General features: G+C 42.5%; 2 protein-coding genes across 4 annotated transcripts in view; one reads left to right on the forward strand and one right to left on the reverse strand.

Annotated features, from left to right (window-relative positions):
- frem2b (FRAS1 related extracellular matrix 2b) overlaps nt 1-7,943 on the forward strand; it is a gene marked incomplete at its 5' end in the record, with an annotated part of 48,042 nt that extends 40,099 nt beyond the window's left edge. The window contains 8 exons of the mRNA XM_079271893.1: nt 1,628-1,820; nt 1,938-2,042; nt 2,288-2,415; nt 2,492-2,626; nt 3,921-4,047; nt 4,640-4,827; nt 4,912-5,058; nt 5,661-7,943. Coding sequence (XP_079128019.1) covers nt 1,628-1,820; nt 1,938-2,042; nt 2,288-2,415; nt 2,492-2,626; nt 3,921-4,047; nt 4,640-4,827; nt 4,912-5,058; nt 5,661-6,149 — 1,512 coding nt within the window. The 3' untranslated portion in view covers nt 6,150-7,943. The remainder of the gene's footprint in view (nt 1-1,627; nt 1,821-1,937; nt 2,043-2,287; nt 2,416-2,491; nt 2,627-3,920; nt 4,048-4,639; nt 4,828-4,911; nt 5,059-5,660) is intronic.
- Nucleotides 7,944-8,371: 428 nt separating this feature from the next.
- On the reverse strand, nt 8,372-23,115 carry LOC306779846 (tripartite motif-containing protein 3-like). Of its 3 annotated transcripts, none has more exons than XM_079271895.1 (13): nt 23,004-23,115; nt 15,415-15,587; nt 14,575-14,815; nt 14,221-14,372; nt 13,925-14,105; nt 13,098-13,827; nt 12,717-12,820; nt 12,464-12,631; nt 12,206-12,374; nt 11,569-11,628; nt 11,253-11,323; nt 10,663-10,803; nt 8,372-10,570 (listed from the first exon to the last, which is right to left on the reverse strand). In XM_079271895.1, exons 2-13 carry the CDS (start codon nt 15,558-15,560, stop codon nt 10,418-10,420), a joined length of 2,316 nt encoding a protein of 771 aa, XP_079128021.1. In that variant the 5' UTR covers nt 15,561-15,587; nt 23,004-23,115; the 3' UTR covers nt 8,372-10,417. The 3 variants fall into 3 exon arrangements, 2 of the variants coding, with proteins under 2 accessions (XP_079128021.1, XP_079128020.1); XM_079271894.1 differs by lacking the exon at nt 23,004-23,115 and adding an exon at nt 17,036-17,694; XR_013772124.1 differs by lacking the exons at nt 11,253-11,323; nt 23,004-23,115 and adding an exon at nt 17,036-17,694 and having other exon boundaries at nt 10,433-10,570.
- Nucleotides 23,116-24,482: the final 1,367 nt, after the last annotated feature.

Below are 24,482 nucleotides of genomic sequence, written 5' to 3' on the forward strand. Positions count from 1 at the left end.
TGTGTGCAATGTGCTCTTTGTAGCAGCAGCTGTTGTGGAGCTGGAAGGAGGAAATATTAAACCCCTCTTTGTTCTCCTGGCATACATGCATCGCAGCCCTCAATATTTGCATTCACCTTGGAAGCATACAGTTAGTTGGCTTGCAGTTAATTAAGGTAGAGTGTTGATAAAGAAAGGCTGTAACAGTGCATGAGGCACATCATGGTTAAAACCTCCTCCACACTCCCGACTGAGGATTATTAATTAAATCCCTACAGCACTCGCAAATATATTTAGGTATCTTGGTTCGTTTTTTTTAATGAGAGTTTCTCATTTTACATTGCTTCAGGTTTATTTAGTAACAAAGGCATCACCCATGGTGATAACAGCCAAAGTGGAACTTTGTTGCCTGCAGCCACACGATGTAAACGAGAACGTGGCAGTAATAAACCTGTTTTGAAAGTAAGAAGACTGCCGTCAGCAATACAAACTTTACCTTAAGGTCAAATAAATGCACACTTTGCATTAAATGGTGAGAACTAACTAAATGGATTTTATTCTGAAGAAAACACGTATAGCAATGCAACCTCTGTTCTTTTCCCTGTCGTCTTTCCATCAAGTGGCAGAGTGGCATACATTCAGGTCTTGTACGGCACCGTATGTGGATGTTGTTGCTATGGTTACTGAACAGAGCAAACGGCGGTATGTAGATGCATAAACCGAGGCGTCGCCAGTTCTGTTTCGAGATATGTCAGGCAGGATCAATGGGAAAATAATCTGCCTTTATTTGTCGGTGCCCCGTGGCCCGATTGCTCCTCTAGGTGGGCAGGCAGTCTGAGCACAGGCTGTGCAGGCCGGGGGCAGTGTCATGTCACAGTGTATGGCTTAGTGCCCAGCTTAACAAGACCATAGGAATCTATTAGGCCCAGCAGGATGTGTCACATTGGCCATTCTGCAAATCATGGGCATGAGCTTTCAGCGCCCAGAGGCGTAGGCACGTTTCCACATGAACACAGAGCCAGTGCAGGCAGGTACCTCTCACAGGTCACAGGAAAGTGCAGATACCAGAGAGCGCTCCCTCTGAGGATTTTCACCAGTTGGAATCCTTTGACCATTTTAGGACAGCTCTTTTAGAGGGGGGAAGTTTGGAGTAATCCAATACCTCCAACTAATGTAAATGCAGTGCATTCTGTTTTTTATGTTAACCAACAACAGCACTATATAATGTTAAAATCAATTTAAATGTTTTAAATTGATTTAGTTGAAAATATACAAATTGCAGTATTTCATCTGTAATGGTTAAGAGTCCATGACCACTTAGAGAATACATTCAATTACAGCCATAAAACTACTTGAAGTTAATGTTACAGCCTTGATTTCTCAGAAGAGTATGCTTTGAGTTCCTTGATACATGCATTGCCATGTCTGATCAATCTGTGGACTGTCTGAAGCACTATTCAGAGCAGAACGTGTTTAAATCAGCCATATTGATAAAATAGTGTTCATCGTCTCCAGAGGTATTGTACATGCACTTTATTCAGGGTGTTTTGATGTTTTCCTCCCGATACCTCTACAACAGGAATATATTAATCTTTGAAGTATGATTTACGTGATTTGCTTTTACACAACATGTTGGTTTTCACTGCAGGTGTTGAATCTGGTCCAGTCCTATGTCACCCTACGAGTACCGCTCCATGTGTCCTATGTCTTCCATTCCCCCGTGGGAGCAGGAGGATGGCAGCACTTTGATTTACAGTCAGAGCTCAGGCTCACTTTTGTTTACGACACTGCCATCTTATGGAGGGATGGTATAGGTAGCCCACCGGAGGCTGAACTACAAGGTAAGACTTGATCAGTAGTATGCGATATAAAAATTGAGGACTACTTAAAATGTGTCTTAAGATGGGATTGCAAATAAATGGCCAAATAACAATTGAGGTCTGTGATTGTCCTTGTAGGTGCCCTGTACCCAACCAGCATGCGTATAAATGGCCAGGGACGACTAGTAGTCAACTTCCGCACCGAAGCTCGATTCAGAGGCTTGTTTGTGTTTGCACATCCAGGTACAGTATGTCATATAGAAGAGTACAGTAGTTTTATACATTGGATGTGATATATGATGCTGCTTTATAGTTTAAATTAAACTTTATTTCAAGCTAAACTGCCATCTATTTTTATATCATTCATAATTAGTTAAAATTGATATTACAGTATTTGTCTCAGTTAGTCTTTTTTTTATTTTTCTAAGTATTTCAATTGTCCACTGAGCATGCTGCAAATACTTTAATTGATGTATTTTTTCCATCAGCTTCACCACTGACCTCCATGGTCATGTGTCCCGACCACCCTGGTTTGACCTTTAACCTCAGTCTTGTGAGGAATGAGCCAACCTACAACCAGCCCATCCAGCAGTGGACATATGTGTCTGATTTTGCTGTGAGTAAACATTTTGTTCTCCAGTTTAATTGTTTTCACACCTCATTCTTACTGTAAACATATTTTCCCTTCTCAGGTGCGCGACTATTCTGGCACGTACACAGTGAAGCTGGTCCCCTGCACGTCCCCTCCCAGCCTGGAGTACACCATCCCTCCTGTCTGCACTCCCAGAGAGCCGCTTACCTTCGACATGGACATCCGCTTTCAGCAGGTCACCTCACCTTGTCTAAAATCAAACTGGAAAAAATGGAAAGGTTCATTGAGTGAGAAAGATTTGTCAGCAAAAAACATGACTTGCATTTAAATAGCACCTTAGTCTTCAGCTTAGTCAGTTCTAGTTTGAAGCCTCGTCACAAATGCATTTTGAGAGCCACTGTGAGAGCAGGAGACCTGGTTAAAAGAGGAAACTAACAAAAGAATGCTCTAAAAGGACACTGGAATGTATGCTTCACATGAGAATAACCATGTCCACAATGTTTGCCCTACTCAAAAGTCCCCGTTAAACAAGACCACACAATCCAACCAAAATGTCAGAGGAATAAAATGTCCTCCCTTCTGGACGCCAATATATAAATCAGAAAAAGAAACTAATTTAAAAAACAAACAAAGTGAATTTACAGGATGCTGTATTGGGGATTGGCTGCTCTGGCCTTGACTCTGCTCAATAGTTATGGTCTTAGAATCACATTGATTTCCTTGTTGACTTCAGATCGATGAGAAACAGCCATAAAACGGGACTAAATGTCCCCCTCTAGACTGAAGGCTGCCTGGCTCCTATATTACTCCTCCACCTACCACAAAAAATACATTTCCTGTCTCGCCACCCCAAACAATTCTCTTCCCTTTGTTCCCCAGGCCACGCCCCCTTAAACCTGTGATTCTGGGGAAATTGATCCCATGACCGGTGTGATCTACATGCATGGCAAACCAGATAAAGCATGGGCCTATGGATCTTTGTGAAAGTTAAATCAAGATTCATTACTTCATGTAAGCCAAACATCTTGGCTCCTATTCAGTCATTTAGTTTCTTGCCTCAATTTGTCATCCCATCTCTTGAGATCTCTAAGAGAAAACTACCTCCTGGTTCACGCCATCTAATCAAGTACTCATAAAAACTCTTCTCACTTACACTGAGAGCAACAAATCTCCAATCAACATCTCCCTTTTAATCCATTTAGCTGCACCTGCAGTGCTGAGTCCAGCTCCTGATGCTGATGCCAACGTGTAACCAGCCACAGCATCAACACACCATCTCCACTGATAGTAGCAAAGCTGGCCAAATTTATTCATAGATTTTTCCATAAAATGCCAGAAATAAAGATAAAACCCCATCAAAATTCAAATTAGATGTCCCAGTGACAATTACATGCAATAGAATAACATATGTACTGTACAGAAATGCTGTGATTACTAGGATAAACATTTTTTTAAATCTTGTGTCTATATTTGTTGACTTTGCTTTGCTGTGGTTTGTGCGTGTTTGTCTATCTTCCATGTGTTTGTAGGTTAGCGACCCTGTGGCGGCTGAGTTCAGTCTGAACACGCAGATGATCTTACTTTCTAAGCGGACGCTCTGGCTCTCAGACGGCTCCATGGGTTTCGGACAGGAGACCGACACTGCCTTCTCACAAGGTAAGGCCATAACATGCAGTCAGAAAATACATACATAGACATACATAAACAAACAGGGCTTCATAGTTAATGAAATTGTATGGATGGCTGTAAATGTATTTCATTACCGAGCTCCTTGGACTTCTACAGATCATTCTACAGATCAAAAGTAAACCCCTGTGTGATGAGTATTTCTGTAGATTTAGCAGAAATGTTCCCCATCATTCCCTGTCCCAACAGCATACAATTTAAATGGAAATGAGGCCTCGATTTAGTATAATTTTCACCACTTTCATGTCTTCTCACAAAACTTATTACAAGAGCCTGGGTTTGATTTTTCGAAACAACATCTTGAAAGTTTGTGAAACGTCCTTGAAGCTGCTGTCCAAGTGAGCATGGGAAGCGGAAGCGGCTCATTAAGGGGAAAAAAACCCACAACACTCTTGTTGCCAAGAATGACTTGCTGGTGTTTTAATGTTGTTCTCACTGCTGTTGTCTGAGCAAAATAAAATCATTTGAGAAATCTTCATCAGTGTACATATTACAAACTTTCAACTAAACCATCAATGTTATGTGTTTTGCAGTGATTAAAACTGTATTTCTCTTCCCTCAGGGGACACGATTTACGGAAGAGTAATGGTGGATCCGGTGCAGAACTTGGGCGACTCCTTTATCTGTAGCATAGAGAAAGTGTTCCTGTGTACTGGTGCTGATGGGTATGTCCCTAAATACAACCCCACCAACTTTGAGTTTGGCTGTCTGGCTGATGCTCCATCACTACTCTACAGATTCAAGACAATTGTAAGTAACAAAAGTGCATCTCGTCATGTTCTTTGTGTCCATTCAAAGCTAAATATTCCTCCCTGTGTCATCCTCTCACTTCAGGACAAGGCCCAGCCAGAGACCCAGGCCCGGTCATTTGGCAATGTAGCTTTCGATGCCTTCCTGGCAGTGGATGACCCCGGCGCTTTAACTCTAGTGAGACAACCTGCGTCAGATGGTTTCAGAATTGATTCATCAGCTCTCTTCCAGGTCGGTATAATTGCCGAGTAAAGAAACACATTCAGCACACACCCTCGAATAGTCCACATTCTCATATTTAACCAATCTGTGATGCATGCTCGAGGATATTTTGTGCTGGAATTTACATTCCTGTGTTGCCACTTATTTCAGCCTGGAATGTAACTCTCAGAGAACTGTGGCATCCTGCTGAGTGCACTGTGTAAGAATCACAGAAAGTGACCTTCAAAGATGTTCTTTTTCTTCTTAACAAGACGAGAGAAAAGAGACTCACTGACTCTATATAGCCTCTGATCACAGGGGCATATGTGGTCTCAGACCCTCTCTCATCAAGAGTCCAGATTGCTTCGTCTGGTTGGCGAGTCTGTATTTCTTAGCTCGTTATAGAGAAAAAGTCAGTATCAGTATGTCTACAGCCAATGGCTAAAACAAAACGTTTCTGTTTTTCAACTCTATGGTACAGTAACTGCACTGGTCCCACAGTATGTTTTGAGGTGGCATCATGTTTGGTCAGATATACACTACTATAAAAACAATACCACAACAAACATGCGCCCATGAAGGGAAGCAACATCTACAGGTATATTTGTTTTGAATGAGTATGCTTTCTCCAGGTATCTGCAGGGAGAGAGTGGTTCATTCACACCATCTACACTGTTCGTTCTCGTGAAAATGCTCACCGTGGCATAGGGAAGAGAAGCCTGGAGTACCACGTGATGAGCCAGCACCCAAACGTTCAGCATCGCACCAGAAGATCGGCCAACGGAGCGCCAGACGTAATAGAGGAGATCGGTCACAGTAACAATCGCGGCACCAACATCCTTCACATCGCACTGGACCGCAGCAGCCAGCAGAGGACGAGCCCAGAGAGGGAGATCTTCACCAAAGGGATCATCCCTCGTGAGCTCAACAAGGGAGACAACAGTGATGACAGACTAGTGTTGATCATTGGGATCTTTGTCGGGCTGCTCCTTACGGTGCTCATCATCATCGTGGTGGTGCTACTGGTCCGGTCCAAACGAGAGAAGAAAGACGTACCCGGGAGCTCCAGCAGCGCAGAACCCATGATGACGCAAGCCCTCAGTGACAGCTCAGAGGTCTAACAAACAGACTGATGATTGAGAGTTTTAGTTGATATTTCTTTGTTTTGCAAGTGCCTCACATTGAAGATTGTGTGTGAAGCAGCACAAACTACAAGAGCTTTGATTCTTTTCAGAAATCTACTTGAAATACTGCACCACTTCCATGGCTGGAGAGTAATCCGGACACTAACTTGGCGAAGGACTTTGTAAGCAGCTGTTTCAAGGCATTAGTCAAGTTGTCAGCACTCACTTCATGATTTGTTTTTGACGCCACTTGATCCAAAAAAAGGTGTTATTATGTTTCCAAAGGTGCTACAGAATATGTCTCCTAACTTGAATGGTGTCTGGTGTTTTTACTGAGTAGGTCAAGAGAAGGTAGATATTTTGCATACTGTAGTAGTTGTTACCAACAGGCTTTGTTTCTTTGATTTGCTGCATCAAGACACTGCCCATAGTTCTTGCTCCCTCTGGGGAAACCCATCTGTTCTTATAGAGAACGGTTTGTCCTTAGATTCAGTACGTGCCTAAGAAATCACAGAATTCTGAGGTGTTGTGATGTATGTTACAGTATCTTTTGTCCTGTGTGATCAGTAAGACATCCAGTGTTGTATTGTGCTCATGTTTTTGCATGCATTTATTTTTGTATTTAAAACCTAAAAAAGTCAAAACGCTGATTTGAATGGAATTGTGACAAATGCGTCAGATCTACTGTATTTCCATTAGTTTGTGTTTTACAGTGAGTGTATCCCATGAAAAACAGTATTTATCAATGGCCAATTGTTGTTGAATTCCCTCTAATATTTAGTTGTTGAAACACTGTATGATTATGATTGTTGACATGGCTAGCGATAAGTGAAACCGTTAGAGTCTGTAGCATTGAATTGGCTTTCGAGACAGCTGGTCTGCAATGTTCAGTGTACTACAGCTGAGGTTCCACACTATTTCAGGAACTATTTTCCCTCTTGGCACAATAGGTATGCTACATCTTTAAGTGTTAACAACAGCAGCTAAGTAGCGATAGCTGGGACTCCACGGTCCTCTCACAGCAGGACGAGGTGTTCTGTGCTTTTTTTTTTAAACCTTGAAATATTGTCCAATAAGTTTAGCAGATATCACTTAAAGGGAATGAAATGTTTTAGCCTCAATCAACATAATTATTGTCAAAACTGCTGTCTTCTCCCTGACTCATTAGTTTTAAATGTATTTATTTATTTTTCAATGCTTGTCATTTTGTGCTGACACAAATCATATATCATATCAACTCCCTTTTAATTTTTTGCGTTGAACCTATCTTTTTTAAACTATATAACTGTTTGTTATTGGGATTTCAATACACATACATTGTGTACATAAGATAAACAGTTTTGACTTTTTTTTTCAGATCCATGCACAGATTGCCATAAAATCTGATTACCTCATGAATCGTGTAACATTTACATCAAAGTCATAACCAGTTTCATTTGCAATTTTATTTTTGAAATTGAAAACAATTCTATGCAACCTGTGATATCATGAATACCTTCATGAAATGTTTACCCCAAGTATGATTTTTTTTCTTCCAATGCACAATTTGCTTGCTTATCTAGGTTTGACACTGTATCAATAATGTGGTTATTTTATTCCACTCTAATACTTTGGGTGCATTTTGAGCTTTTTTATACACATGTATGTATAGACATATGTATTACCTATAAAAATACCATTTGGATGTTTTGGGAATGGTTATTGTTAAAAAATGCATACTGTATGTGCTGTAAGTATTTGTAACATAGACCAGAAGCACAGCATGGTCTGCAAATAAATAATTTTTCAAGATATTGTATGTTTTTGTTGAAACATATTTTTTAGCTTGAAGCCATTATTGGACAGTATCGCAGAGAATGCCTTTGAACAAATATAGCAGTTATTTACTGGTCTCCAACCGGTACTGAAATAAGTCTGACTAAAAATGCTCAAAATGCAACCATTGACATGTATATAAATCTATAAATATACCGATTGATCCAATTGAGCATCAGTCCCTTTTCTGTCCAGATGTAATTCATAAGGACTACTGGGGAGAGATGGTCATACTGTTACTCGAAGCTACAAACTATTCAGAGGTTGCGCTCATTATTAATTTCCGGTTTATGAAATCTAAATTTCATTACCACCACTCAGTGATTAAGTTCAATGTGCACATGTAGACACAGATTCAATACCCCTCAGTGCAAGTCAAGCACAATTAGTCGGTAAACAACAACTCAATAAACCATGTGCTTTTATTACCAGTGCATATTCACAGAGAAATCAGTGTATATTGGTGTGACACAGCGTAGTGTAAAATGCTTCAGACACATCTGAAAAAGGTGAACCGTTGACTCTTTAGAGATGTCTGGGCTCCTGTTTGGCAAAGTCAAATAACAGATAAGGTGCATGAAAAACAGAAGCTTCCTGGTTGATTTAACTGGTGAATTCGGGTCATATCCTGTAGCGCGGGAAATCCCTGTGAATGTTGGTGTTTGGGAGTTTAGCACAGTGCTGTGGGTTATTCTGTCCAACCAGGAAGTTGCCTTTTTCCTGCTCCTGGTCTCGCTTCTGCTGTGGCACTCGGTTTTCCAATGACATTACACAAAATGAACACTAGGGGGAGCAAGAGCGGCAACAGCTCTACTGGTACATGTTTTTCACTTGGGCTTGGTCATGGCTTGATGTCGTGCAGGCAGTAACTCAGATCTAACAGTGTTTTGTCAGATAGCTTACAACAGTAGCATAGTTGAGTGGATTCCAAAGCAGGGATGAGTTTGGTGTCAAATGGCATCTATTAAACTATCATTTAAATATTTTGTAACTGTTTCCTAAAGCCAAAAATAAAAAAAAACACTTTAAAACAGAATTCATATTCCATCCGTCATTTTTGTGGTCTTGGATCTAGACTTAATATGCACAAATTTACACTTTTCTCACAAGGTCTCCATTAAAAGCTACTACTATAAACAACAACAACAATGTATCGAGTTGTTCCATTGACATGCTGATCTAATTTGGATGTATTTCCTGAGATATGTAGTCTTTCTGGTTTGTAACTGTTGAATAAAGCTCTTTAATTGTAAAAGGCAAAACAATCACTCTATGAGCCCATATCTTTAGACATTCATTTTTTAACAGAAAAATGTAGAAAACTTTTTTTCTTGGAAGACATCCCAAACAAAGATGAGTTTATGGCTTTGAAAAAGAGCTGCTCGTGTGCACAAACACTGATCAAACTGTGGTGTGATGTCCTGATGTGTGTGTGTGTGTGTGGGGGGGGGGGGGGGGGCACTGAATTCTGTTTTAAGGTGAAATTTATTTTTAAGTGAAAGTAATAAAGTGTGAACCTCTAAAGAAAAACAAAAAAAAGCACATCAATTTAGAAAAATAATTTGTAAATGCTGTGCTAGTGTATAAAATAAAATAAATTAGCTTTAAAAAAAAAAGAATTTCCTTTTAAAACAACAGATATATTAACAAAAATGATTATTGTGCTGCTTACATCAGCAATAAATATGACACTCTTCTTTTATAAGCATGTGCCTGGTACGTTCAAAAAGCACACTTTATAACAGCTGCCTTACACACATTAACGTTTAAAATCCTGGAATCCTTAACTGCTGCTCTCTGAATAGCCAAAAGGCTGTGTTTCAAAATCATAGCACATACATAGGGAGTGATCTAATATACACAATATACATTTATGTATATACAGTACATACAGCAAATCAATGCACAGATGGTGATGACATGTTTTTTATGCAAGATGTCAATAATTGAGAAATTTTACATTTCATTGCTGGAGAAGCGTAGCGTTGTTCATTTCACTGTAAGCATTAACTAGTTCATGAGAAAAGCAACCAATGGGTACACTGTGTTGTTGCCTAGGTGTTAAGATAAAATAAAACTGCATGCATTTGGACAAGTTATGGCTCATTAAATACTTCAATCTACATCCTACCCTATCCGGTCTCACAAAAAGTGTGGTTGAATAATACCATCAACAGCGTACAACACACAAAAATGTATTTTGAACATTCTCTAAAACCAGTCCATAGCTTTCAGTCCATTACTTGTCCCAAGGATGCTACATTATCCAACTTTACAAACAACCTTCAATACACATCATAGGGAGGGTAAACTCAGGATCAGACACCTAATTACATCCGGGAGATCATGTGATGTGCACATCAAAAGGCTGTATTGGATTGCACCCTGGGGAAAACATTGGTTGTGTCGTTGTCAGTGCTTGCAGTGGCGAAGATGGCCGTCTCAGGTATCTACTGCAGGTAGCGGTAGACCTTGAAGCAGTGGTTCCCAGAGTCCGCCACCGCCACATGACCATCAGATGTGAGGGCCAGACCCTGAGGGCCGTAAAGGGGGTCCGCTGATGTGTTGATGTAGGACAGGAAGGACCCTGAGCTGTCGAACACCTGGTTTGTCACACAGCACAGAGGAAAGGTTAAGTGATGTACTTACAGGTTGGCTCCCTGCATTCAACGTGACGTCGTTTTCTCAAGCTAACCTGGATCCGACTGTTGCCCCAATCAGCGACAATGATATTTCCGTTGGCATCCACAGCGACACCTGTTGGAGCGTTGAACTGGCCGTTCCCCTCTCCATGGGAGCCAAATTTAAACAGGAACTCCCCATCTGCATTGTACACCTGCAAGAGAGATTAAACAAGGAAGAGATTGGAAAAATGACATTCTGATGTCACACAAAATACAAATATGTTAACCAGGATGAAGGGCACATTGCTAAAATGATCTAAAACAACACAGCAGCTGATGAAACAGAGTGATTATAAATTCCATGCTTCTTTATTTCAATTGTTTTACATGCATCCCACTAGCAACTAGCAGTTATTGTGGAAGAATAAGAGTAGGACAAGTAACCCAGCACTTCATTTCGATTACTGAACTTGAAAGATTACTGAATTTGAAGAAAAAAAAAGTATGGAGCAAAGAAACTGGCAGAGAGGTTTGCTGTAGCTTTAGCAAGTTAAATTCATTAAAATACAGACATTTTTCCTGCAAACCATTTATCCACAATACTTCCAATGCAGGTTAACTACAATAAATAATGTACACTCATACTTGCAACACGCCATACCTTGACTGAATGGTTATGAAAGTCTGTTACCACAATTTCATTTTTGTTATTTACGGCCACAAAGTGAGGACCTGGAAGCAGCAGAGGAGACAGAGAGAGAAAGAGAGGAAAGATGAATCATCCCGTTTTACAACATACGAGAGGAAGTGCCACACTATTCATGGACGACAGGACACACAGGACACACAGGACACAAAGGCACGCTGAGAGTTGACGTGGGACAATACGTGAGACACGACAGAGCTGATGCATCGACATATAAAAAGAGCATGGATTTATTGTCGTAGTTCACATTCACGGGGAATTAATTACTTACTGAAAACAGTGCCAGATTTACTAAGCTTTTGTTCCAGTGCAATGTTTGCACCACTTTTTTCTAAAAGAAAAGAAAAGGTCCATGTGAGATATTAAAATTGAGAGCGGGTGAGTTTCAACTGAAATACTGCAGTCCGTGCAACAACTGAAGCTAAATGAATGAGGAATTCCAGTAATGCAAGCAAATCCTATGAACAGACCTTTTTGTTTCGACAGGCGAAGACAGGAAGACAACCGTTACATCGTTTTTATGCATTAGGGTGCAAAACTAACTTTTGCCTCTTTACAGCTGAGTCTTGTACTATGATGAGCAGCTGCATGTTTACAGTACAAGATCAATGCAAAAATAAAAGAATCATTACATCTGCGTAGATGTCTATAATTAAACAAGCAGCCATACATGCTTACATTAGTTAGACTCTAAATAAAGGGTGCATAGAAACATGCGGATCACTTAATAAATCAGATTTGTACAAATCAACATTCCTGTAAAGCATGAAACATAAATGAAATCCGTAAATCTGGCCCGACCTCATGCCCTGAGACATTAAGCATCATTCATTGTGTATCCAGTCTTCCTGTAAGAGACATTATTAATGAAATGATCATTATTACCTGGATGAAGTATTCCACAGTACCTGCAAAGTGTCTGTCTGATGTTCCTCTGGCTCCGAACTTTGTCACCAGCTTCCCGTTTGATTGGAAGATGAAGACACAGCAGGCCTTATTATCAACCGTGATGATATGTCCATTCTTATCCACAGCCACACCTTTGGGTCCCATCAATCTCCCGGCTCCGATTTTGCTCTGTGACAACCAGAGGGACCCTTTAGTCGTTCAAAGAAACATCTGGAATTTGTGCGGTGAAAACATTTTTCTTGGCTGCGATCGCTCACCTTGAACTTGCCGTCCGAGGAGAAGATGCTGATCCATCTGTTGTCGTAGTCGGCGACAATTATGTCACCGTTCACGTCCACGGTGACCCCCGTGGGCCTCTGCAGCTGCCCTGGTGAACGACCTCTGACCCCAAACCGCATCTTAAACTGGCCATCATTTGAGAACACCTGGAAGAAAAAGAGAAAATGAATTTACACCAATACCGAAACAACTCATTACATTTTTATTTCAGCTCAAGAGAATGACACTGACCTGTATACACTGGTTGTTGCTGTCTGCCACCACAATCCGTCCATTACTGGAGGTGGAGATGCCTTGTAGGTTAGTGAATTCTCCTTTATCTCGCCCTCTTGTTCCTATCACATCAACAAGACATCAGACTGCTTCAGCACTATGCATGTGTAAAAACAATGCACTCGGATGATCTCTTAAAATGTTTAGCGTCTACCGGCCATTTTAACAGTTTGAACAGACGGAGGAAACAATGGTGTGCCACATTAGAGGTCTAACGCCGCACACTCAGCATCATCAGGTACTCAAATTATCCAGAGATATGACTCAGTGTGCGCTCTAGCGAAAAACATCATACAGTCAGCAGTTATTAACAGCGGCTCCAGAGAGTTATTCACCCACCCACTCTGTAGATCAGCTCATCCTCGATTGGGTTTTCCTTTTTCTTGGTGGTGCTGTACATGCTGGAGGGTCTGCGCACAGCCTTCTGTCTAACATGACCTCCTCCTCCACTCGGAGACTTGACCCTTCTCTTCACGTCGTCTGGTGACTGCAGGACGTCTGACGGCTTGACGGCGCGCAAGCGGAACGGACTCCCCCTCACAGGTTGCTCGTACAGCAGCAAAGAGAAGGTGTATTCTCCCTCTGAGCGGATGGTGTATCCGACCTCATAGGTGCCGTTCTTGTTGTCCGCCACCTCAGCTTCGGTGCACACTGCATCTGCAGCGATAATCTCTGCCCTCAGAGCAGCATTACCCGTCTTCACTAGTTCTCCATCCTTGTCTTTAGTCGTGACTGTGACAGTGGTGTGCTGGCCGACCAGTGCATGGCGCAGACCTTCGCCGGTGGCGACGCTAGTATGGCCGACAGTCCCCGTTGTGATCAGGACTCCCAGGTTCTGAATGGACCGCCTCAATCCGTCCGTCTCCACCTGGCATTCCAGATGTCCATTTTCATGGGGTTGCTCGGGAAAGGTGTGTCGCGCCAGGGCACTGACCCGCTCACCCATCTGCTTCTGGACCAACAGGACCTCAGTGGCGCTGCCATGGCTCAGGGCCTGCTCTGTGAAGTTACAGCTGCTCTGAATGTTCTCTTTGCCCTGAAGCAAAGAGGTCAGCTGGGCTTGAAGCACCTACGAATGTCCAAAGAGACAGAGGCAGACAGTCAGTGGCACTTGTACTAAAACGTGCACCATTACTAAAAAAAACAAAAACAGAAAGACCTCAGACCTTCTGCTTAGTGCTGCAGATGTTTTCCACCTCGGTGATGAGAGCGGTCTTGCGTTGGTGTAAGGCCTTCTCCAGCTCGTCAAACGTGTTACTGATTTCAGTCACTGCCTCATTTTTCCGCTCTGTAAGCTGCTTGGAGATCTCGTTGACAAGCTCAATGGCAGCCGTCAGCTGAGGTAGTCTGCCAGACGAAAGCAAAGACGATGAACACAAAATAAAACTTTTAAATTAGCATTTTTTTTAATCTACCGGTACTTCACATAGTTCATTGTGGATCAAAGCACTGGAAATCCAACCTGTTGCGCACAGCATCCAGCTGATTCTTCAGCGCTGACTTGTGCTGTTCCAGCACATCCCTCAGTGGAACAGTCACGTGTTCCCTGTGTTCTCCTTCTGTACACTCCAGACACATGGCGGTTTCACATGACTCGCAGTAAAACTCCATCACCTGCAGGTGGTGCAGTGGAGCACAAGACAACTGAACATCCTATGTTTCTATGGGCAAATATGCTTAAGATTTCAAACACTTGTAAAAAGAAATCATATACAGGTCACATGTAACAGTCCACAGTGTTGTCATGAACTCCTGACAATGATTTCTGACATATCTGACCTACTATACAACACCCTCGGCCCATTTGTTTGCTTACCTTGCCCTCATGGTTGGGGCATGAGAGGGGCTGACAGGCTGTAGCTGCACTGGCGGACTCAAGAACATTACAGGCCTCAGGTCGGCTGCACTCTGGGTCTCGCTGTAACACCTCCATTAAGTTTGTGATGAAGAAATTGTTCTGCAGGGCAGCCACACCCTTCTCCGGCAAGATAGAGGTCTGTCTGCATACTGGACAGGACAGCGTCAAAGACTGGGGAGGGATGTAGTTCTGTAGGCATCTACGGAGAGACAAGCAGTTAAAGACCTTAATTAGAGGACTGAAGCGGCAATTCAGCACCTGTTCCAGGGTCAACACGGTGTAAAGAAAGCAAGAGGTTTTTTTAGACTTGCTCAGGAGACAATAAGATTCTCGTCCTAACAGTTTTGGCTGGGCACAACAGAGAGCACCAACTTATTGAAATAACTGTAATCTGTCCCATGTGGGAGCAACAGAGCTGTGGAAATCAGGGCTTGCTGCCGACAAAGCTGTTCTTTAAAGACTGCTGTCTGTTGTATTGTGGCCAAGCTCAGTGATTGTTGCCTCACATCATGCAGAAGCCATAAAGATGAGAGAATATTTGGTAGAAGTGATGTGATTCTTATGTTCTCTTATTCTGGATGATGCATAATATCTAAAGAAGAAATGATTGTGCATCTCGTGCTAAAATATGTCTCCTCTTTAAATTTTTCTTTAAAATGTTTTACCACTCTTATTTTATATTGTGTTACTGTTTATCTTTCTACTGCCATCTTAATCTTACAGCACTATTTAGCTTTGAACTGCGCTGAATGAAAGCAGCTGCACAAAGGAAGTTTGATTGATTGGATCAGAGCTTACTTCTCACAGAAGGTGTGCAGGCAGGGCAGGACCTTAGGGTTGTGATAATGGTCCAAACAAATGCTGCAGACCAGGAACTGCTTGTCTATCTGCCTGACCACAGGGCTGGTGCTGCCGGTCTCACGCTTGGCCATAGTGACGGACATTCAAAGGGGGCACAGCGACCGCTTAACCTGCACACACACAGGGGGGAAGGAGCGGGAGAAAGGTCACGAAAGCCTCGAGGAAACATTTTTGCTTACCCTCAGCATGAGCAAAGGAAGAAATGAGTCATAACGCTGTTAACAGAACAAGACGTCATCCAGACACTGTATCTGCTGGCATTCTATGCACCCTTAAATGAACTGTGTCAGGAGGATGAAAGTCTTTTTTCCCAAACAACCGCACATCCCGAGGCTGTATGACTTTACAAATGAAAACCCTAATAAGTTAATGCAGTGGAGGAAAAATGAACACATGATGATTAACACCGCGGGGCAGAACTCTCTGATGGTGTAACTGGCTCTCTGTTCAGATGGTAGTTGCTGTTACATGAAATCGCATCACTGGGTCAAGCACAGATTATCTGTGTTCCAATGACATGTTGAACATCTGTCATATTGTACATAAGCACACGGAGGATTACATGAACACCAAAACAACACAGGCCCCCTGCTTTAATGCGGTCGATGAACGCTGCTTATAAAACAGCATTCATCTCTAAACAGGTAATGTTAGGATCATTCCAACCATTGGTCTGGTTAGGTGGTTAGCTTGTTTGTATTGTAACATTACAAAGTATTTGTTTTCCCGTATGTCAGCTGTACACCATCAGAAACTCTCAAACCCTCTCCGTTTCATCCCCTGTCTTGAGAAACAGGTGTTTTCTCTTTTGTTTTGTTGTTCTGCTTATTTTCTTTGCAAGATCAACAAGCAACATCCTTCATAAACACCCGCAAAAAAGAAGAGAACGTCCAGTTGGCTGATTTAATGCCGAGCACAGATGCTGCAGGAAGCTAGCCTCTCATGCACACTGTGCCAATCACATCTACATGGAGAAGAATATCTGAAGAACACTTCACAAACAAAACATACACAAACTAGGAGACCTTTGTATGAAAAGGGAAACTCTGATTAGTTTACATTCAGATAAATAGCATACGATAGACCACAAACATATGCTAACGTAATCATTGTGAGCTGCAGAGGAGTGGAATGAAACAACTTGAAGTGTGCATTTTACAAGCACCCTGTTTGACTTGATTCAACTGCAAATAAACAAACCTAAAAGCAAAACTACAGAGAACAGATCTTTGTCCCCAAAATAGTCTTGTGGATCAGAATGGCATGCATCAGTCACTGTGAAATGTCATTCTACAGTTACTGATGATACAGTTCATTTTTTATTACGTTTTATGTACCTGAGAAAGGAGTCAGTTAACCCAAATAAAGATATGGACAAACACCATATTCATTGCAATTCAACACACCACAGGAACAGAAGAAATCTAAAAGCCCAGTGTGCACTTTCTACAATAACGGATCCACTCCACGTTCATCCCAGTTAAGAGCCATGATCTAGATCCAATTAATGCTCAGAAGTTACACACAAACCTTTCCTTAGAAGGTAATGTCAACTCACCCATCACCTCTTCATGCGTCACAGTCCTGTGACCGTACAATCCTTCAGCCTCGCCTCATCTTTCATCCACTGTTCCAACAGCAGGGGTTGTAACTTCTCCTTCGAGGTAGCATCTACACAACTGCTCTCTCGGTCCGACTTGGGATAAGGCTAATCGGGCCTGCACATCACCGAGCACCAAGAGGTAAAGCTCCCCACTGACCGTTATAGCTATAGGCCCCTTTTCTTTCAGAGTAAGGAGAGGGAAGAGGAAGCTTTAAAAAAAGCCACTCCCCAAATTCCTCGTATACTTTCTTTCCTTGAATCCCGGTTGGCTGAGTTCAGGCCTGTCTGTCTGTCTATATGGAGATGGGGGGGGAATTCACGGTGAACTAGGTTGCCTGTCCCACATGAGCAAGCAGGCCTCAGAGGCAGCTGTCCCTCTCTGCAACACGGAGCAGCTCTAACAATGGCATTCCAGATCTGCTCACAGCTCACCACCCAACATCTCTTCCCCTCCCTTCACGTCTTTTCCTTCATTCTATTGTCCTCCTTTTTTCTCTTCTCTCTCTCTCTCTCTCTCTCAAAACCACATGAATGCGCTCATAGCATCAGCAGGCCTGATCTCAGCCACAGACGTCTTGCAGATGGGGATTTTCTCAGGCAGGCAGGCCCCATTGTTGCTCCTTCCTACGTGACTACTGACTGAGGAGCTCGGCGAGCCCTTCCCCGCCCCGCTCTGCCTCCCCCTCCTCTTGTCTCCCCTCAAAAGCCCTCCCCTTCCTGGACTGTCCTCCCTTCACATGGACTCTGAATTGCAGCAGCTGAACGGTGACATCAGGAGGAAGCTTGAGAAGCCAAAGCCCTCAGGCTCCTCCCCTCTCGGCTGGCTAGCCGCTGCCTTTAGGGTTGCAACCACCTCCCCCCCTCCTTCCCTTCCCTTCCCTTCCTCCCTGCCTGCCCGTTCTCTCAGCAGCCCTTCTCGGCTCAGTCCCCCCCCCCCCCCCCCCCCACTCGCCTCACCACAGAAAGAGGATCTTCAATTAAAGACAGTCGCTCCCCGACAGCAGCTTCGGGTAGCTGTGCATGTGCTTAGAGAAAAGCTGAATAATATCAATAAAATGCATTGAATTATAAACAAAAAAGACAAAAATAACACCAATTATATTATTGCGGATTGCAGATTGTTTTAAATACGGAATTCATCACAGCCTATATATATGTATCAACACATTCTTACACTGGAGTGAGCATGGGTTGGTCATATATAAACGTTTTATAAAATAGTTTCGTATAATATAGTGCAGTAAAGGAAAATTTTCCTGTCGATAAATCAAAAAAAACATAACTAATCCATCCGTTGAGAAATTAAAATAGCTCTGATAGATCTTTGAGCCATGCAGTGACAGTAGAGTGCAGACTACAGACCTACATCTGCAGCACGCTGCATGTTTGAAGCAGCATGTGTCACAGGAACTGCATGATCAGCACTTCATATAGATGAGGTCAGTTGTATTGTTTCTCTGTCCCACTGGCTCACATGACCCATGAAAACCCACCGACTGTGACTGTTGTTCGTAAATGAAGCTGTTTGAGTGCAAAGCATCTCCGGCCACTCTCACCTTGCATTACAGTGAAGTGGCTTAATGTCTGCCACCTGGATTAGTGTCTCCCAGACACCCTCACGTCCAGTCACAGTCCGAAAAAGCAAACACCTCATGTAGATTCACGTAAACCTGGCCTGGTACATAACTCCTCTGCTATTACCATCAGTAAAGCAGGGACAGTCATTTCAGCAACATGAGCTCACACTCAGAGAAAACATTGCTCTCATCTTTACCAGCTCAGATTTCGGGCCTGATATTAAGGCCGGTTTCTGTTATCTCTACATATCACGATACAGCAAACACATGCAACATCACATGTAAAATAATCAAAGAAATTAACTGTGTTCTGTGCACTGTGTTACACGTCTAGTACAATCACATGGTTGTGACATGATTCCCCTGAAAGTTAGTCAACGAAACTGTGACTCCTCAGGATTCCAGGATGTTTGCACTTCAAGGGCCATAAAAAGTATTTCCCCTGCTTCCTCTTCCCCTGTTTGAGTATGAGGCGGCTACCTTTTCCTCAAACTGCATCCAGTATTGTTCCTGCAATGTTTGTACCCGTGTTAGATCATATGCACCGTTGTTTGTTCTCATTTCTCTGTAATTCTGTGATATCTGCTGTATGTGTCACACAGCAGAGAGGACTTTAGAATAACAGACTTCAGACTAACAGAGTTTTCCAACCGTTTAGTTTCGCAGTCAGCTGCCTGCTGGACCGGTAAACATGGGCGAAAGTCTCAGTGACCTGAAATAGGAAGTGTTGGCCCTCGATGATGTGCTGTCCAGATTGTGATTACATACAGACTGTAGTTTATGTTTCCTTCCACATCTGTTGTGTCCCTGTGCATGTGTCATCATGCAGTAATTGTTCCTGCCTACACTCGTCCTGAGCAGAACTACAGATCTATAGATTTAATCTCATTTTGTTTTGATTAAGTTGCAAGGACGCATGTACAAGCAGATTGTAATAAAGAAGTACCTGTGTTTGACTGAGAGAAAGAAGAAGGCATGAGTAAACATGAGTAAGTTATGTACCAGAGATTATAAATAAGCAACAGGGATGCATTATTATCCATGAATTACATTTCCAAAAAGCATTGTGAATTTCCCATTGGTAGTAAATCAAAAAACAAAAAGGGAAATGTGTGACCATTGTGCCAATTTGCAGCAATATCTGATGGAATCTAATTCAGACGCAGGTGAAGCGTGAGTGATTTCATTGTCCCGTTTGTACTAGCAGTACCTTTGTACTGTTTAGAACAACACGGCTGATGCAAACCTGAGAACGAGAAATCCAGAGAATCGAATTCCTGAAAGCACATTTCTGTGTTTTGGAGAGCGTTGAGGGGCTAATGTGTTGCCAGTGAGGGTGCCTGGCTCTATGATGACTCATCAATCATGATTCAAACAACACACAGAAACCCCTGCTCCTCAAACTAACAAGCTCCTCGTACACTTCACTGCATCAGACGAAGGAATCGGTCTCAATGCATCGGTCTCTGTCAGACCAGGCATAGCAGTGGACGTTGGGTTTCACATAATCATAGAAAAACTAGTGTTTGTAGTGTTGAATACACAACAAATGCCAAGCCAAAAGTTGCTAACTAAATCTGTACATAATAATAATAATAATGAAAAACTTACAGAACTTCAGAATTAAAATCGTCTTTCTCAGCCAAGTATGTGTGCACATACAATTTCTCTCTCAATGTACAAAAATAGAAATAAAAGCCAGAGAAAAGGACAAAAAAGGTAAAGAATAGACAGGACTGGTATGTACACAAGTGGCAAAACAGGTGTAAATATAAATATTGTATAAACATATATAAAAAGCACCAATGTCAAACAATAAAATAAGAAATAAAACTGTACTTCATCAGACTAATATCGTAGCTGTTGTCATGCATATGCTTTTGATTGCAGACATTAGATTGATAAGATCTGACAACGACTGACAGAAGACGATAGAAAGTGGCCACATCATGTCAAGTACAGCGGTCAGCAGAGTTTTTAATCAACACTGACACAAAAAGGGAGTCAGGAGACATTTGTGTCTCCCCCGTGAGCCCACTATCACACAGGCTGGCAGAAGACAATGCAGCGTGCAGGCAGTGTGTCTGCAGGCACAACATGCACTGCAGATTTTTATAAAAGGCAGATCGGTGCTCCAGCCCGGGCCCCTGCCTGCGACCCTCATCCACCTGCAGTTAGGGCTACAGAGGGACTGTGGCGTCGCATACGGTGACTCATATCACATGATGTCTTGTACATGTTGTCCTGTGCAAACATTTGAATAACAGACTTGTGTTATTATGCACATTATATAATCTTGGATGTGACTACATGCTTCTTCATAAGCGTATGTTATTGCGTACTTGTGATGCATCACCGACAGAATCGAGGAGAAATGCTCTGAACCAGTGAAAGTGCTGACTTTCATGAAAATGGCCAAACCTAAACAAGTGGTTCAGCACAATCCATCTTAAAAGAAGGCACATTACATCGTCTAACGATTGGCTTTCATCAATCGTAAGGGTAGACCTGCCATGCATACAGTATAGTGACCAGAATACGATCAGTTGTAGTCAACATGCATATGCAGTTCCAAGTCTGAAAATGAGCCATGAATATTTATTGGGGGAAGTGATTTCAAATTTAAGTAGTTATCAATTCAGCAAATTGACTATACGATGCTTTTATGGTGTGCATACACAATATTTCTAAAATGTTTCTGTAACTTCTCATAGGCCAAAGTTATTGCACTGCAATACTGTTAATACCTACACTTCAGATCAGACTTCATTGTACTGCAAGACAAATGTGGTTTTCTACAGATCTTATGATGACAAGTAATAAAGGTTACACGTGTGTACCATATTACATCAGTTTAATGAGACAGCAAATTAGAAATGCAATGGACAAGCCAAATAACTTATTTCAACTCATACTGAATTCGATCACTTTTGTTTTCTATCATTTGATTTCAGTGCTTGGCTTAAGGAAATAAAGCCTTTAAAAGGGTACTGCCACAGGCCTCATTTACATGAGCATAATGTCACCTGGAGATCAAGTTAACCAATGACTGTGAATGATCAGGGCAAATGATCCTGATGAATCAATATATCAATCAATCTGTTCATCAATTTGTTTAAGTTCAGGTTTGCCTGGGTGTACAGATAAATGATTTCATTTTGACAACAATAGGGTGGAGCTACATCTTCATTCCTGCAACATGTCTGCATTCAGAGGTTGTTTCTAGTCAATTCACAGCCACAATTTGAACTCTGTTCCTGGCAGCCTACACTTGGTCAATATTTAAATATTTACAAAGATGTATTGAAACAATTCATAGTGTACTGGTCGAGTCAACATAGCACTCTTGTTTGTAACACAGTTGTACAAACGCTGCCAGCCCTGTCTACCTAAAAAAGAAGAAAACACACACTGGACATAATCTGAGACTCCAAGCCCATTTATACAAAGTGAAGGGAACCCTGCAGTCCCGAGACAGACATGTAACCCCTGCTAAGCATCTGCCCTAAGGCGCAGCATCCAGGGCCGTCTGCAAACTCCCTGTGACCCATGTGCAGACAGCCGACAGAGTCAAACCAGCCAAACCAGCTGCACTCAACAAGCATGTGACATTTGAGATAGTTTCACACTGACAAATGAGCCATATTCCAGAACAAAAGACCAATCAAAAAGGGAAACCACTGAACCCTATGCTCACAGTCTAGGACAGAGGTTTGAAAAAAAATGATGCATTGGCTGTTGCTGCAGCACAATGCAACACAAGGACTCACAGGGTGACATTAGCAAACACGCTGAGTCACATGTGGCTCACATAGCTTCCCGGGCGGCAACCCCCATATATATTCAGATCAGAAAAGCAACGAACGATCGCTCATCCTCTGAACAAAAGAGCACGTACGCCTGATTACAGAGCCCGGCCCTCAGACTGCAGCAAGAGATGCCCACCTGCTGCAGAGCCCCACGGCACACAGGGCTGCCTGGGAGCCAAAATGGAGAAGTGTGTGGGCTGGTTGAGGACGCAATGAAGAATCAGAGCAGCAGAGTGTTTTAGTGCAACAGTTGCTCCTAAAACGAGGCTGGAATACAATGCGTTTACTTCATGTTTTCAACGACAGATGAATAAAAACAGAGTGTCCTAACAGCAAGGACTGGGCCTGTTATTTACCCAATGCACAGATGCTGGATGGAACGGAGTCATCAATTATTAATCTGCACTCATTCCAGTCATTGCACTGTATTATTTAGGACTCCACGTGATGGCACAAACAAGAGGAGAGGGCAGAAATGCGACATCGTAAAAAAAAAAAAAAAGAACAAAAAGAAGTGAATCGCCACATTGTACTCACGTGAATACTCAGCAGGAGGGAGTGGAGTTTAAGCATTGCAGGCCGCTGAGAAGACTTCCCATTGTCAGAGTCCCAATCCTCGAGAACAAAATCCACAGACCGGGGCGACAGAAAGGAAAGGGCAGGGTCTGTCTGGCAGAAGAAGGGGACAGTAAGGAAGAGGAGAGGGGAAAGGAGGAGATTAGGGGAGCGGTTTACACGCAGCATTGGTCAGAGGGCTGATGGGAGGAGTTGCGGAACCCAATGGCGTGTAGAGGGGGTAGGGAAGATGCAAAAGCGTTGAAATCTCAGGAACTGAATGCGGGATGGAGTCTTTCTGGTGCAAAGGGGTTTGGCTTCCTCAGATTCCGCCCAGTTCCCTTAAAAGGACAAAGGATGCAGTTTATTACCTGTCAGCTTCAAATCGATAGGAAGCACAGAATGTTTGGAGTATGAAGACACAACAAAGACACTGCTACACAAAACAATCAGCCAGTTAGTCTCTTGCCTCATGAGACCCAAATTCCCTGCAAATCAACAGTGAAAAGGGAAATTGTGAAGTTCTATTATGACAGCAGGGAAATGAGAGGGTGGGGTGGAGGCAGGGGGAGTCCTGCGTGTTCTGGTATGGATGATAGTTGTTTGGGTGGAGTCAGTCGGTTGGGATCAATGCACTTGATGAGTCTAATGGAATATATACTGTGTGTAGATGGGAGGAAATGATATTTTCACCTACAAGACAGGGGTATTTGAAGAACAAAACAATGAGCTCAAGTCTACCCTCAATGGATCTTTCACTCTGAAGGTGTATTAGTGGGGCAGTGGGGGAAGGATCAATGCTCCAGGTAAAGCCCAACAAGGAGAGGATGACAGAGAAAGAGAATGGAAAAAGGTGGCAATGTATTGTAACCTGGATGCGCTGTGTGAGGCTATTGAGGTGGTGCAGGCGGTGGGGAGTTTGTTGGGGGCGGGGCTTGGGGTGAGAGGCAAACACAGTCATCTCTGGGTTTTATTCTGGAAGATGGAGTTGCCATGGAGACTGCTTCCATCATGGTTTAGTCAAGATGGCTGTTGCAGTCTGGCAGCAGCAGTGAGCAGGTCACACGATACAGTACACATGCCAAGACTGACGAGAGAGTCAAAATAGCTCACAACATGGTTTGTACCATGTTGAAGATTCCAAACTTCAAAGTATTTCTAAAACACAAACGTAACAGCAAAAATGGTCCAATTTTCTAAAGCTAAATTATTTTTGTATTCAGAGAGGCTAAACCTTATTAGGGGGAAAAAAATATCTCAAAAACTGCCTGGTCCTGCAATTACCTGGTAATAAATACCTAACAATACAATTATATCATAGACAGCATGTGGCGCACATTTCTAACACATGATGTAACAATACAAACTGAAGTGATTCTCTTATTTAAAAATGGGTAATATTTATTTCCCACTCTCACTGATTGGAGATAGTTACAAAGAAAAATTTCACAACTCATGATT

Source organism: Melanostigma gelatinosum (genome assembly GCF_949748355.1).
Source record: "Melanostigma gelatinosum genome assembly, chromosome: 7".
In the NCBI taxonomy this organism is placed as follows: Eukaryota; Metazoa; Chordata; class Actinopteri; order Perciformes; family Zoarcidae; genus Melanostigma; species Melanostigma gelatinosum.